We start from the raw sequence: 16485 nt of genomic DNA, 5'->3' as shown, positions 1-16485 counted from the left end.
TTAAACCGCGTTTTTACCGCCGTGTTTCAAGTAAATGCGCATAGATTAAACATTTAACATTTAGGAGGAAATGCCAATCCCATCGACTTGAATCTTAGAACTCACTTCGCTCGGTCAACAAGAAAGAGAACATTGGAAACTATCTATATTTGTTAAGTTATCACTTAATATATTATCCGTTGAACTTTGTCAACTCAGTTCAAATAAGTATTATCGCTCAAATGTTGGATGCCGTTTATAATTTAAAATTACCAATCAACCAATGAAAGCACTGATAAGGAATGCTAACAATTTGAAGATAATCTTACAACAGTTATTTAAATAATAACTGGTCGTGATAACAGTGAAACTGTTCTGAAACAAATGACACAATATTATTATGGGCCGGTTTCCGAGCACTGGATTTAGCTAAGTTCTAGACTTTAAACAGCTGGAGTCAGAAAATTGGCTTTCCGAAACGGGGCGTAGTCGGCGCTAATGTATGATAATCTTTATTTTCTCTATTCTATACTTGGAAAAACGATTTTCCTTAAACGAAATGAAACATTCTAGATAATTCAGAATAGCTGAATCTTTAGCCTACACTATTTTATTTTGTGTTCAATTTTCTAGTTTTCCGAAAATTAATTTAAAAGTGTACTACGACTACGCCCCGTTTCGGAAAGCCAATTTTCTGACTCCAGCTGTTTAAAGTCTAGAACTTAGCTAAATCCCGAGTTCGGAAACCGGCCCTTAGGTTGTGCAAAGGCTAAAAACTGAACTTTCTACTCGTGATATTTTCTAAGTTTTCGATTTGTATATCATCAAGCTATCAAGAAGAAGAGGTTTTCTCAGGAAAAAGTTTTTTTTTACTTTTTGAGATATGAGCGCCTAAAGATTAAATTTTTGGAACAGAACAATTCAAATTCGGTAAGAGATAAATCCATGAAATTTAGGATAGATTCTTCATGGTATTGTTGATCTAGTAGAGCAAACATTTCTGAAAATATCAATTTAACATTATCAATAAACTAGTTATTCAATTTACTAAAAATAACTTTTAGTTGAGTTATTTTGGTAATTGAATAACTTTTTCAAAACTTGATATTTTCAGAAAAGTTTTGTTTTACTATATCAACAATACCATGAAGAATCTATCCTCCAATTCTCATGGATTTATATTTTACCGAATTTGAAATGTTCTGTCCCAAAATTCAAATTCAGGCGCTCATATTTTCAAAAAGTAATGATCGGGAAAAATCTTTTCCTGAGAAAACTTCTTTATTTTGATAGCTTGATAGTATACAAATCGAAAAACTTAGAAAAATATCACGAGTAGAAAGTTTAGTTTTTAGCCTTTGCACAACCTTAAATGTTTCTAACTATGTAAAAGTAAACAGAACTATAAAGAAAAGATAGCACAAGATGCTGTAGAACCTTTTAGAGAAAAGATATCATCTTGTGTTACCTTTTCTCTATTACAGTACTACGTAAGTTTAGAGGTGTGTACAGATATACGCGCCGCGAACATGAGCAATTCACTTTTAATCAGCTGACTATATCTGTATTTTTACAGAAAACGGTAAGATACAGATATAAAAAGCTTGGCATCAGCTGATTAAAAGTGAATTGCTCATGTTCGCGGCGCGTAAATCTGTACGCACCTTTATAAGGAACTATTTTGTTGAGGGTTTTACCATAGAGGAAAGATAGCATAAGAAGATATCCCATTGTAGATCATTTTTATGTTCAAATTTCCACTGTCTCAAGCCGATAGTCCTAGTATTTATTGTTTGTGAATATCTATGTGACACTGTTCTCTGTTCTGACATTGGTCTCTCATACTGTGCCATTCTTACACTCTCACTTTAACAAAAAGTTGATCAGTTGCGACCTGAAAACTCTGACACCAGACCTGAGCCAGCCAGGTCACACGATATTATTATTATTATTACTTCAACAAAACAGTAATAATAGACAGAAGTCGACAGTAATCGTCTTGAGTTAACAGAAAATCAGCTTGAAATTTGGAACATAAATGATCTATACCATGGGATATCTTCTTATGCTATCTTTTCTACTCACATGAGATTTTAGTCTTGTGCGACGGATGATAATGGGTGAACCTACGACAGCTTAAGTGGGTTCCGAACCATAGTTTTCAATTGAAAAATGCTGTCACTTTGAAATGAATCTCACTATAATTCACACACTACAGATTATCATGTAGCCTATTGATAGGCCTAGTTATGTCGTATAAAAAGGTTCACATAGTTTGGGCTCCAAATTCATAATTGATTGCTGCAAATTATATTTTTAAGGAGATCTAATTATAATATTGTTAATCAGTAATGGTTTCTTGATCCATTCCTAGCTGCTTTGTATTAACACACTTTTTTTATGTATTTGAACAAGACATGCAGTCAATTATTAAGTAAATAATTAAAAACTTTTACTTACTGACTGAAGTACGATCGAAAGTACTTCAGTCAGTAAGTAAAAGTTTTTAATTATTTACTTAATAATAGACTGCATGTCGTATTCAAATACATAAAAAAGTGTATAAATTAATAGTTATAAACTAGAAATTTTAATTATGCTGGTGGCTGTAAAAAAAGGCTGAAATTAAAGTTGTGTGTATGATGATAATCTATGAAAATTCTTCAAAACTTATCAATTGTCAAGAAATCAAACTAGAAAGTTAGTATAGGAGCTGACATACTTTAGTGAACAAACCAGTTATCAAGGTATTTATAGCCTAATTTTGGTTTCAACTATTTATGAAATATTAGCTTATCATTTTTATGTTTCAGTAGATTGGTGATTACGCTAATCTGTTGATGAATGTGAATCTGAATGTAAATTGAAATATCAGATAAAACCTACTAGGTACCGAAAATTTAGTACGATAACACAGTTCCTAAGGAAAATAAAATACTACAAAATAATGTACTTATCGGTACTGTAATTGAATTTTAATTATGTATAACCTATAATTATTGAGAACCCTGACGCGCTATTGGCTCACCTTAGTGGTAAGCAGCATAATTTTTAGAAGAGTACCGTAATTTCAAGTTACATTTGCTTGGATTCAGCAGTGTAGGGTGACCGGTCGCAATGGAATCTTACTAATTTATTTTATTATACCCAAAAATAATAGATAAAACGCAATCATTGATTTACTGTGACGCCATCGATCCCACAAATGTGGGTAATGGATGAAGCAGAAGGTATTAAACGTATATTTTATCCATTAGGAAACTGGATTTTATCGACCTTTGAAATATATCGAGTTTAGAAATTGATATCGATATTCCAGCACACATGCATGCTTTTTGCTTTAAGGTTATGTTTGTTACATTGCGTCTTCTTTAGATAAAGGAACCTAAAGTCTTCAGTTCAGGTTCCCACCCGTTATGGCAAACGATAGAAACAGGTAAAATTCACTCTTTCATTAATTATTTAAATTTTAAAAATAATTCACGTTATTTCTGACTAAATGCAATGTTTAATACAAATCGGATCATTTCGTCGTGTGATTTGCAAAAGGTTCTATGTGCCCCTCTTGCTGTTTGGAGAAAATTGAGTTTAAAGTTCTTCAAAAACGGAATGCGCTATTTATGTCAAAACATGAGTTTTTATGTATTCTCTTATACTCTAAAGCAGGGAACCCACTATGCCGTCACCGTCAGGCGCAGTCCGGCACCGACCGTCACCGTCAGTCGTCGCCTTCACCGTCATTTTTCCGGCGATAACCCACTTCCCCGTCTGGTTAGCTCCCTCAGAAACCGGAGCTATCCAGAAGAAATGCATCAGTTGCTATGGAGAGTTCATCAGACGAGGAATTGCTAGTAATAGCCGCAGCATGTGCTGACTTAAGACAACTGCTAACTTTTCCCGAGTCCCTGGGATCAAGACCTTTAATTTGAGCCCTTTCCCATCATCGTGTGATTTGTCAAACAGCCAAAACTTTGATTTCATAGTTTCGCTTACAGAATAATATTTGTAAATAACTTACCTCACATGATATCAACCTTTTGTGAGATTTCCTGCCAAGCATTATCTTTCTTCCTGTTGTCGTGATAACTATTATCACTGGTATTATACAGGAAGGGATACTCCCTAGTAGCCTCTATCAACATTTCATCCGTACTCATCGCTCACAGAACAAAGGCGCACTACAACAAAACACTGGCGATGTGACTTCACTGATATAGTGAAGTCCACGTTATAATGGCTGTGGAAAAGGATAGGAGAACAGCGTTGCTGATTCTCTGCCTTGCCAGATTATATTTCTACATTGTTAAATAACGATCTGGTAGCTTTGCGGAGCTAGAAAAGTATAGCGCTATCTGCTTTGTCAAATGATAGACAAGGATAGCAAGTCCAATGTTGATCAAATACTGACATTATAACGTGGACCGCACTATAGTTGAATGTCGACTGGAAGAATGATAAAAAAACGGACCGGCTATCCGGCAAGAATGCTCCAAACAGCAATGGTGGCCGACGGTGACTGACGGACACGGTAGTGGCCGGTGACGGACGGGTATAGTGGGTTGCCATTCGTTTAAAACAATGCAAAGCAATGTTGCCGGTACGCAACGGTGACGGTTGGAGCCGGACGGCGCCTGACGGTGACGGCATTGTGGGCTCCCTGCTTAATGCATACAAGATATCAGCTGAATGGATAAAGTAAGATTATAAATGATAACATTAATAGAGGTCTCGAAAAATTCAATAATATGTACACATAAAACCTTTTGCCTCTCAGTTCATACAACTCAACAGAATAACTAAGTAACATAGTACCAATGCTTTAAGTGTTACTAAAACGTTTTAATCGGTTCATCCACTCTTTATCATCAAATTAGTATTAAAATAAATTCTTTATTATACTTATATGCATAAAATATGAAAGTGGTATACCGTATTAGAAATAGGTGAAATAGATTTTTCAAATTTTTTAATGTTCATCTTCAATATTATTAAAAATATGAGTACCCTTTTATCTAAAACATTTCCAACAACTAGTTTCGGCTTACTTTGGCCACTTTCCAATTTAAATGCAAGAATAAACAAGTTGATATTAGATAATGTATGATCATTTTCATATGATTTATATTCTCTTATTCATTAATTTTTGAAATGTTTTAAAGTTTGAAATGTTTTGAATAGAAGAGGGTACTTGTTTTAATGTTTTTATATTGTTTTTATTCCTCTTGTTTTTTTTAGACTGAATGCATTGTTTAATACGGATTAAATCATTTCTGACTGTGGCGAGCATGACAGTGCTCTCCAGTAGCACTGCCACCACCAGGTTTTTAGGGTCCTTGGCCCTGCTACTTTTATAGGATAACTATTAAATAAATACGCAAATTCACCAAAACAATCACACTCTATTAAAAAATCATATTACAACATCTATACTCTACAGGACTGATCCTGTGGGGACATGTGCCTGCAGCAAAGGATGTGCTGCTCCTCAAAAAAGAGCAGTCCGAACAGTCACATTCTCTGGAAGTAGGGACCACTGCAAACCTCTCTTCAAGAGATCCTCACCATTTACAGCCAGTACGTATTCTGCTCACTCTCACACCTGATGGACAACCAGGAAGCCTGGACGAGAAGAGGTGAAATCCACAGCCACAATACTGCTAACCTCGCCGAGGCATATCACACAAGATTGAGCAGCACCTACAACAGCTATCCAGCAGCAGCCATTCGGATGTTCAACAGGCTGCCCAGTGAAGTGAGAAATCTACCACGAAATAAATTGTTAAGCACAGTGAAGGTTAGGTTAACTGGACGACAGGCCACTCTACTCATTTGCTGAGCTGGTTGAGGATGAGCCCCTTTTTTGAAGCAGTTCAACTGCAACGACTAGCCAAAATGGCTACCAACCAACTTTGTTCGTGACAATATCTATCTGGAATCCTCAGTCTTCGACAACGACAACAAGTATCTTACTTGATACTTGAGGTCGTTGCCAAGGACTGGGGTTTATAGATCGGCAGTGTCATTTCAGAAGAAATAATAACCACATAGTGGTACTCGTGTTGTGGAAGAGCAGCCACCCCAAAAAGAGGTACCTCATCCCACTCCTGTATGGGATACAGAGGCCTATCTAGCAGCCAATTTCTTACTGCAGCACAGAACTCCATATATCGCATGTCTTGCACCTCCCTGGGCAGTGTGATGAAAAGTCGAATGGCCTGAGCAGGAAAACTGCTGTAGGTCCCCGCCAGTCTGCATCGAGGTAATTCCAGTTTGGCAGCATGTCGAGTGTTGTGACTGTGTATGTCACTCCGCTTGAGTAGTTTGTCTTGATTTTTCTTGACATACAACAGCGAGCTCAGTATATATTGGCTGTAGATGGTGAGAACACCAAAACTCCTGAACATGGGACGACAATGATCTCTACAGCCTGAAAACGACATTAACCTCAATGCTCTCTTTTGCAGAAGTAGGACATTCTGTACATCTGGAGCATGACCCCACAGCAGCACCCCATACATCAGGTGACTCTGAAATAGTGCATGGTATGCCATCACCAAAGATTTCCGGTCAACCACGTGTCTCAACTTTCTCAGGAGGTAGATCACTCTAGACAGCTTCTCACATACCCGGTTCACATGGTAATTCCAGCTAAGTTTTCCATCTATCCAGAAGCCCAGCAGTTTGACTGGCTCCACTTCAGCTGCTTGCCTCAAATATTATCAAGTAAGTATAAAGTATACTCTCTCTTTAAACATAATCACACCTCAATCACATTACTAAAAGCTTAATATCTTGCACAACCTTCCTCTAGCACGCCTCGAAATGCTCTCCCTCTAGTTTCGCCTCTACTCGGTCATCACTTTCCCAGCTCACCGGTACAAAAGTCCAATTTGGTGGCCTGAGTGATGACTCCGCTATTCTAATAATTATTAACCTATTTGAGCGGGGAGTTTCAATTGTTACATCACCCCTCTGCATGGAAAAGATGTGGCATATGCAGAGTGTCTGATAAGTCACTACCTATTATTATATAGCTATAATTTCTTTATTTATGAACCAATGTTGTTAGAACTACATTTGTTAGATAGAGCACTCTTTGAGGTTGTGTTTAACACCAATTTTCATTTGTTTCAATTTAAAAATGCCCCCTCTCTTGACTGTGGAAGAACGAGCCGAAATAGCAGCTCGTTATGTGGTCTGAGGATCTGTGGTGCGAGTACAACGATGGAGGAGGGCTGAACGAGGGATCCAAACAAAACTGGAAGCAAAAACTGTTGAAAATTTCCATTCCAAATTACTAACAACAGGAAGTGTCGCAGATGCAAGACGATCAGGAAGACCATCAACGTCAAGGACAGCAGAGAATGTTGACAGAGTTCGTGAAATATTCATGAGGAGCCCTAAGAAATCACTGCGTCGAAGATCTCGTAAAATTGGTCTCTCACGTTACTCTGTTGCAACGATTCTTAAGAAAGATCTCAGTGTTTTTGCATCCAGTGTTGCATGGATCCCTCGTTCAGCCCTCCACCACCTTTGTACTTGCACCACAGATCCCCAGACCTCATAACGAGCTGCTATTTTGGCTCGTTCTAACACAGTTAAGAGAAAGGGCATTTTTAAATTGATGCAAATGAAAATTGGTGTTAAACACAACCTCAAGGAGTGCTCTATCTAACAAATGTAGTTCTAAAAAAATTGGTTCATGAATTAAGAATTATAGCTGTATAAAAATAGGGAGTGACTTATCAGACACTGCATACCTAAGGCCTCGACTTGAAGATTTTCAATTTGTTTTTCTTCTTGCACAATTATTTCACTGTAACGTTTTTTTAATCACTTCAAAAAACACTTTCCACGACCCCTGTAAGGTTTATTATCTATTTCCAAGCCGACGACTTGAAATTGTCACCTGGGTTTTGTTATCAAACTCTCATTCCACTGTAACTTTTTTCCAAAAATAACTTTTCACAATTGTTTCAAGGTTTGTTGTTATTCCTAAGCCACCGACTACCCGACGACGAGTTTAGATTGTTGTTGTTTGGGTCTGGCAGCACGACAAAAGCACCTCTCTGCGCATGCGCAGACGAACGCTGGTTGTCGTCGCAGTTTTGCACGTGAAGTCGGTAGGAAGGCGCTGACTGCGACAAGCTATCTGTGTCTGTGGTCGTACTGCCGCTGCCAGCCCTGCAAAAAAAAAACCACAGATTTATAAGGACAACAATAGGGAGTGAATATATATATTTTTACTTTCCTTGCCTTATTACCATAGGTAAGGAAAGTATTGCTTTCCGGAAAAAATTAAGGTACCCCAATTTCTAAATTTCTATACGTTTCAAGGTCCCCTGAGTCTAAAAATGTGGTTTTTGGGTATTGGTCTGTTTGTGTGTGTGTGTATGAGTGTATGTGCGTCTGTGTACACGATATCTCATCTCCCAATTAACGGAATGACTTGAAATTTAGAACCTAAGGTCCTTACAATATAAGGATCCGACACGAACAATTTCGATCAAATGCAATTCAAGATAGCGGCTAAAATGGAGAAAATATTGTCAAAAACAGGGTTTTTCGCGATTTTCTCGAAAACGGCTCCAACGATTCTGATAAAATTCATACCTAAAATTAATAGTCATTGATAAGCTCTATCAACTGCCACAAGTCCCATATCTTAAATATTTCAGGTGCTCTGACCCATCTATGCAAATTTTGATTTTAGATTCCCTATTATCAGGCTTCAGATACGATTAAAACAAAAAAAAATTAAGTGGAAAAGATTGAGCATGAAAATCTCTACAATTAATGTTTAGTAACATTTTCACCTAAAATTAAAAATAGCTCGAAATTCGAGAAAATGTGATTATCCAATTGCAAACTGTTGGCAACTGTTGATTCTATTAAATAATAATTTACTATGAAGAGATAGCAGACCTCGTGTGTCTCCAGCGTTATTGCCCTGTCACCAGCTGGCTCAAATCTTTGAATAGTAGACTTGAGATGCGCGTGAACACTAGCGTCAGGTGATCAATTTTCATAACGGCAAGGAAAGTTGTGTGAGTGCGCCACACCAGATTCTTCCTGTTCAGAATAGTTCAATTCATTTCAATTATTTGGTATCAATACTCTGTTGAGCTTTTTTTAAGAAAATGTTATGAAAAATACTGTGATAATATTATCACAGTACAGAATTATGAAAATAGAATAAAAAAATCTGGTGTGGCGCACTCACACAACTTTCCTTGCCGTTATGAAAATTGATCACCTGACGCTAGTGTTCACGCGCATCTCAAGTCTCCTATTCCAAGATCTGAGCCAGCTGGTGACAGGACAATAACGCTGAAGACATACGAGTTCTGCTATCTCTTCATAGTGAATGATTCAATAGAATCAACAGTTACCAACAGTTTGCAATTGAATAATCACATTTTCTCGAATTTCAAGTTTATTTTCAATTTTAGGTGAAAATGTTACTGAACATTAATTGTGGCAGTTGATAGAGCTTGTCAATGGCTATTTCAGGTATGAATTTGATCAAAATCTTTGGAGCCGGTTTGAGAAAATTGCGATAAACCCTGTTTTTGACAACATTTTCGCCATCTTGAATTGCATTTGATCGCAATTGTTCGTGTTGGAACCTTAGTTTAAGGACCTCAAGTTCCAAATTTCAAGTCATTCCGTTAATTGGGAGATGAGATATCGTGTACACAGACGCACATACACACACACACACACCACACACACACACACACACACACACACACACACACACACTATTTTTGACTCAGGGGACCTTGAAACGTATTGAAATTTAGAAATTGGGGTACCTTAATTTTTCGGAAAGCAATACTTTCCTTACCTATGGTAATAGGGCAAGGAAAGTAAAATCAGTACAGGCATATTCCTGATATCCTGAGGATGGTTTATTTTGCATTTATCCACAGTTATTTGAGTCGATGGACCTTACTCTGGAGTCATAAGTCCTCTAGTGGAAGGCTACTGAGGATACAAAAAAATGCATCAAACTAATTTGTGGACTCCCTTCCCGAGCTCATTGAAGAGAGGAGTTTGTTCGTCTTGGTGTGATGACGGTTCCTTCACTGTTCGATTTCCAAAGCCTACTATACATAAAAATAAAATATTCACTTATAATATAAGTGAATAACTTTAAATAGTTCTGAAAAATTATAGATTTTTGACTTATGGCAGTATTGCAGCCGGGGTGCGATATGAGTGATGTGAACCCAACTCATAATATTACAATATAACCATCACTCATATGAAACAAGGAATATGAGTACTTTGAGTTTGATAATTACACCAGGACTCAAAAAACTTTTATCTATACAGCAATAAAATTATTCAATTTTCTACCTCCTTCTATCAGAAACCTGTATATTACAAAATTTGAAAATAAATTAAAAGCAATTTTGTCAAAGAATTTATTTATACAATAGATGAATTTTTCGAAATAAATCTTGAAGTGGAATAACCTTATTCTTGATTATTACATTATTGAGATCAGAAAACAATTTATTATACTATTATTTTGATTTCATCGGAGTTAATATCTCAATTATATTTTAATTTAGATTTTTCATGGAATTGCCTACATTTTTACACTATTATTTTGATTTCATCAGAGTTAGTATCTCAATTATATTTTAATTAAGATTTTTCACTGACCTTATAGCCGGCTGTGTCCCAGAACCCGACACGTTCAGCACACGGAAAGCCTTTTCTCCACTCTGATTGGTGTTCAAGAAACTGGGCGTGTATGGACCTCTGGACGCCTCATCCCTCGACATCGCCATGCCGGATCTCTTCAGTTGACAGACAGGCTTCTTGATGACGGGCCTCTGCCGGGGATAGTCCAGAAACGAGGATCGATACTCAGGATCTGTGTCGATGCGTCCCTCAAGCTTCCTCAGCTGTTCCTCAGGTCGCCTCACCTCAGGCCGCTTCCTGGGATGATCGACGAAGCTCTCGTTGTACTCTGGACGGATATCTATCTCCCCACCCAGCTGTAGATACGCCTCACGCTTGCAGGACGCTGATTTACACCCACTCTCAACTGCCGAGAAGTAGTTGGAGTTCTCGGTTGTCCCCTGCATTGTCCCCTCCGCCTTCAAACTTGAGCACTGCCTCTTCACCACTGGTCTCTGTCTGGGAAAATCCACATACTTGGAGTGTATCTCACTAGCCTTCTCCACCATATCACCCTCAGGCCTCAAATTATCCTCAATCGGTCTAGCTATGTTTCGTTGCCTGGGAAAATCCACAAACTCAGATTTGATTTCAGTTGATGTATCCAATTCCCCCTCAGGTTTCAAATGATCTGCCAAAGGTCGGGAGATGTTACGGGCTCTGGGGAAATCCACAAACGAAGAATTTAGTTCTGTTACATTCGTCATCTCTCCCTCAGGCCTCAAATGGTCCTCCAGCGGTCTTGCAATGTTCCTCTTGCGGGGGAAATCAACAAACTCGGATCGGATCTCGGTTGAACTGTCCATATCACCTTCAGGTTTCAAATGATCAGCTAGCGGTCTAGATATATTCCTATGTCTCGGGAAATCTATAAATGAGGAGTTCAGCTCTGTTGAATTCATCATATCCCCCTCAGGTCTCAGGTGATCTTCAATTGGTTTAGCAATGTTCCTTTGCCTGGGGAAATCCACGTACTCTGATTTGATCTCAGTTGAAGCATCCAACTCGCCTTCAGGCCTCAAATGATCCGCCAATGGTCTGGAGATGTTTCTCTGTCTGGGAAAATCCACAAACGAGGAGTTTAACTCAGTTGAGTTGAGCATTTCCCCCTCAGGTTTTAGATGATCCTCCAAAGCACGTGCTATGTTTCTCTGCCGGGGGAAATCGACAAACTCAGACTTCAATTCTGTACTTTTGCCGATCTCTCCCTCAGGTTTCAGGTGGTCTTCGAGCGGTCTTGCAATACATCTGCGCCGGGGTAAATCAGTGAAACTGGAGTGAAGCTCCGAACAACCCTCGAAATCACCCTCAGGTCTTAGATGATCAGTTTCTACAGCTTGGTGACAATAAGTTTCTGGGACGCGTCGTTTCACAGGGTACTTGATGTAGTTGTCTTTAGCTTCTGTTGCGGTTTCAAACCCATCCCCCGGTCTGATCTGTCTGACATGGTCTTCCTCAGTGCGTCTTGTGGAAGGTCTCTCGCGGGGGAAATCTACAAACTTCTCGCGGTATTCTGGGGTGAAATAGCCATCCCCTTCCATGGCGAGGTTTGTGGGTCTTCTCAGTTGACTGCAGCGTGGCTGGGGATCGTAGCCGGTGAATTGCTCGTGGTGTGTGGTGCGGCTAGTGTCGAGGTCTCCCTCCAGACGGAGCGTGGTGGGACGGCGCGTGAGGCGGGAGGGAGACGTGATGGGATACTCTCTGTAGCTGTCATGCAGTTCGGAGGTTTTCTCCAGCAGGTCTCCTTCTAGACAGAGGGAGGTGGAGCGTCGTCTCAGGGCCGGTCGTTTGGCTTCCGGGTAGGCTACAAAGCGTGCTTTTGCCTCTGATACCTGAAAATCAGGATAATTCAAATAATTTATTTGGTTTTAATAAAATAATAATAGTTTTTAGTTTATTGTGATACATTCGGTGATTCATTTAGAGTAAAACTCAACCTTCAAAATTAAAAATGTTCAAATCATCATTCCTGGACTGAAAATCAAGTGATGAAGCAGTGTGTGATTACATAATCTTAACTTTTGAACAACATTAACATTTTATTGAAATTTTTGGAGAGAAATAGTACAGGCTCAGCCCAGTTTTTCCTCCAATGTCAAAATTGTATTATGACTAGTGTTTTATACGATAATTAAATGAATGAATGAAAAAAAATTCTTGAATATTATTGTGAAAATATCACGCTTCAAATAGATTAAAATCAAATCAAATCTTTATCTGTCCCAAAACATAATTGACAATAATGGTTATAAAAGAAGAAAGTAAAATACAAAATAAAATGAAAAATACCATTAAATAGGATTATACATAATTATATTACAAATGGGAAGTCCCTGCAAGGTTTGAAGGAACCTGAGCGCAGAGGCCGAGTGTTCAATGCTTTATAGTACAAGAATTAATAATAGGATATGAGCCACAAATGGCGACCACATGCTCTCCTAAAATTGAAAAATTGTAGATTTCTGTTATTTGTTGTAACACATGCTCTGAACATATTGTATTGTAAGAATATGGACGTTCAAGAACTAGAATAATGAAAAGAACCGTTTCTCGAAACTATTGAGAATACAGTTGAATAGCCTACCTAGCCAGACGACAGTGGTATTCTTTTCAAAATAGTTTGAAACAAAATCAATTCTTTCATAGAAACTTGCTATGATATTCTTAACGTTATTCACAGACACGTTTACAATAGAAACCACATGGCCCACTGTGTTTTGTGTTAACCCTTGTATATAGCTATAGCATAAGTTGATGGCAGGTAAATGTAGATTGCGTATAGCAATATATAGTTAGGAGAGAAGTGAAATATAGATATTATTTAGTTAACAATGTAACCACTTGGTTAGCATATGAATATTATTGGAGCAATTATTTGATGATCAATCATTTGAATAAACATGATATGAGTAGATGTATATAGTTGCAACTGAGATCTCCTAGAGTCAACATCAACTAGTGAGTGCTGTGGAAAATTTTTCAAACTGAATAATTTTTCAAGTATAACTTTTATAATTGAATGTTTCTTCAACTTGTTTTGTCACCCAGGAACACTAAGAACCATGAATTGAACAATTTTTGTAAGTTTTATTAATTATTTCTTGAAATAATTGCAAATTTATTGACATTTTTCTAATTAGCCTAGATCACCATAGCAACCCATACTAACAAGCTTATAGGGGATTTGATTCTGTTTTATTTTGTTTTTTTCTCATTAATAATTATTATTTTGATGTTTCCTGTTAATCCTCTTATCCTTAGTCCTCTTTTTAGATAATTTTATGGATTTGAAGTGAAATTATTGACAAAACTGTTAAAAAGTTTCATTTACCCAGACTACCATAGTAACCTGGGTAAACAAATTCTCGAGATTTTTTTTTCTGATACTGTTTTTTTTATTATTTTCTAACATCATTAATTATTTTTGGTCCTTTTTTGTCATCCCTCCAGTCTCTAATCTTTTTTTAGATAATTTAATGGATTTATAAGTTATTTATTGATAATCTTTTGTACAATAATATCTGAAAAATCTCGAGATTAGTTTTTTTATCCATCAGTTGTTCTAACAACATTTAATAATTCTCGAGATTTATCAATTACCTTTTTATTTATTTTCCTCCTAATTCAAGGGACCTCTTTCAATTACATTAGGGATTTGTTATTTATGTTTATTTTATGAAATTTTTCCTTGCCCTACTCTGTATTGTTCATATCTTGTTTTTTTTTTATTTTTCTTTCTTTGTTTAAACAGTTTAATTTTACTTTGTGTTCTATTCTATTCCTACCTTGATTGGGTTGGCAAAACAAGACTCTTTAAACGTTTTAGAAGAAAAAGAAGAGGAAGAAAGTATAAGAAAAATAAATTATTATTTGTTTATCTCAGTTGCAACTTTTTATCGTTCTTTTTATTGTTTCAGTTTTTTTCACAATGTCTGATGCTGAATCAGACAAAATGGCAGATACATCCAACAGTATTGATAATATTACCTACCTATCAACTATTGCTAAAGAGGAATTGAAATTATTAACTTCTAATGATTTAGAAAAGAGTGTAACTATAAATACTGATACTATTGAGAACAATCCAATTAGTGGTTGAGAATGCTCTGTTGCACTTAACAAAAGGCACTAAAACCCTATCGAATCAGTCAAGGTCTGATATAGATGATTCACTCAGAATACTGAAAATACCACGAATATTCTATGTTCCACAATAAAACGACAAAATTCAATTCTAATTGATAGAGAAAATAATGGAGATGTTAATACAACAATGCTTAAACTTGCAACAGAGATGTACGAATTCAAACAATGCTGTCTGAAGCAAATGCAATCGCAATTGGTTGCATATACAGAAAAATTAGTGAGGAACTAAAAGAATTCTTAGTAGCAGTACGAGGTGATATATTAATATCAAAGAATCAAGTAAAATGGAGTTGAAGAAATATTACGAAAATTGATGAGCAATTCTGGAGAGAGCATCTGTACCCTGATGAGCGATCTTGTAGTTGGTGTACGAGAAAATGTACGAGCGATTGTAAAAAATGAGCTGAATGCCAAAATAGATAATAATCTGGAAAAAGAAACACGAAAGATAAAAGACTTCATTGCATCCAAAAATAACGACTTACAAGAAAAATTGAACGAGAAAATTAGTAGTCATTTGAACTCTGAACTCTTAAAATTGGACGACAAAACATGTAAAAAAAGCTGGTTCTGTAGAAACGAATATAGTAAAGAATATTTCTGCTTTGGTCAATAGTGAGAAGCCATCCCAACAGAAGAGCTATTCAACTGTGGTTCGACAAGTCAATGGGAAAAAAGTTGATGGAATTGAAGTCAACACTGACGATCTATCAAAAGTAGTTCTAGTTACACCTAGTATTTCCATTGAGAATGACTGGTCTAGTGTACAGACAGAAGATACCTTACAAAAATTGATTAACCATCTGACGATGGTTTCCAAATTATACGTAAAAAAAGACTGGTTTCAAAGAAGGGACTTGCATTGACCTTTCATCTAAAGAACAGGCGGAGAAAATTCTTTTGGACAAACGTTGGAGGAGGGGCCTTCAGGCCAGTAGGCCTATTGGCCTGCAACCTCGTATAAAAATTTTTGACGTTCCACTTGAAGTTAAAGAGGATAATTTGGCCAATTTAATCTTCAGCCAAAATTTTGATGATACTGAAAAAGAACAATTCCTAGGACCATCTTCACTGAAAATTATCAGAAAATTTGAGAATTATAGTAAAAATGGATTTCATTACATAATTGAATGTAACGGTAAAATAAGAGATAACATAAAATAAAGGCTGTCTGTTTTTGGAATGGAAGGCATGCAAAGTCTCTGATTGGCTTGAGCCAGCTCGCTGCCTAAAGTGTTTGGCGTTTGGCCACACTGTCAAGTTTTGTAGATTAACAAAATCAGTCTGCAAAAAGTGCGGAAGGGAGGGTCATGTTACTAAAGATTGCTCCTGTCAGATTTCGCACTATGCATTGTGTTCTTGTCCCAACTTGTCGCGTTAGTGCGCAAGTCACTTTGTCATCGGTCCACTTTCACTGTGTTTTCTGCAGTTCACGGATTACATCAGTTTTTTGTCATGCTACATTTGTACATTAATTTTATTGTACATTTTGGTATTATTTAATATTATTTTGGAGTATTTCCTACCGTGTCTAGACGTTTTTTACGTATATCTTTTTCATCGATGTGGCTATACGTAGCTTCTTAAAACGCAATTCGTGCATGCACTTTCCTGTTTCCTTCTTCACACAGCAATGGCGTAACAGTTCACATCAGCTTTTTT

The 16485-nt window shown here is 37.0% G+C and overlaps 1 protein-coding gene across 1 annotated transcript; it reads right to left on the bottom strand.

Moving 5' to 3' along the window:
* Positions 1–7244: 7244 nt before the first annotated feature.
* On the bottom strand, positions 7245–14020 carry LOC120351553. The gene is made up of 3 exons (XM_039429348.1): positions 14009–14020; positions 10657–12509; positions 7245–8163 (listed from the first exon to the last, which is right to left on the bottom strand). The coding sequence occupies exons 1-3, from the start codon at positions 14018–14020 to the stop codon at positions 7956–7958; spliced, it is 2073 nt and encodes a 690-aa protein (XP_039285282.1). The 3' UTR covers positions 7245–7955.
* Between the last annotated feature and the right edge of the window lie 2465 nt (positions 14021–16485).

The sequence above is a fragment of the Nilaparvata lugens genome, chromosome 5, assembly GCF_014356525.2.
Source record: "Nilaparvata lugens isolate BPH chromosome 5, ASM1435652v1, whole genome shotgun sequence".
NCBI lineage: Eukaryota > Metazoa > Arthropoda > Insecta > Hemiptera > Delphacidae > Nilaparvata > Nilaparvata lugens.
Note: the sequence above shows the minus strand (reverse complement) of the source record. Positions and strands in the feature narration are given on the sequence as shown.

What these genes read in the sequence shown, in the direction of transcription:
- LOC120351553 (XM_039429348.1), bottom strand. An exon ending in GGGACACAGCCGGCTATAAG is followed by an intron (nt 8,164 to 10,656) that starts GTCAGTGAAAAA and finishes TTTTTTTTGCAG; the next exon opens with GGCTGGCAGCGGCAGTACGA.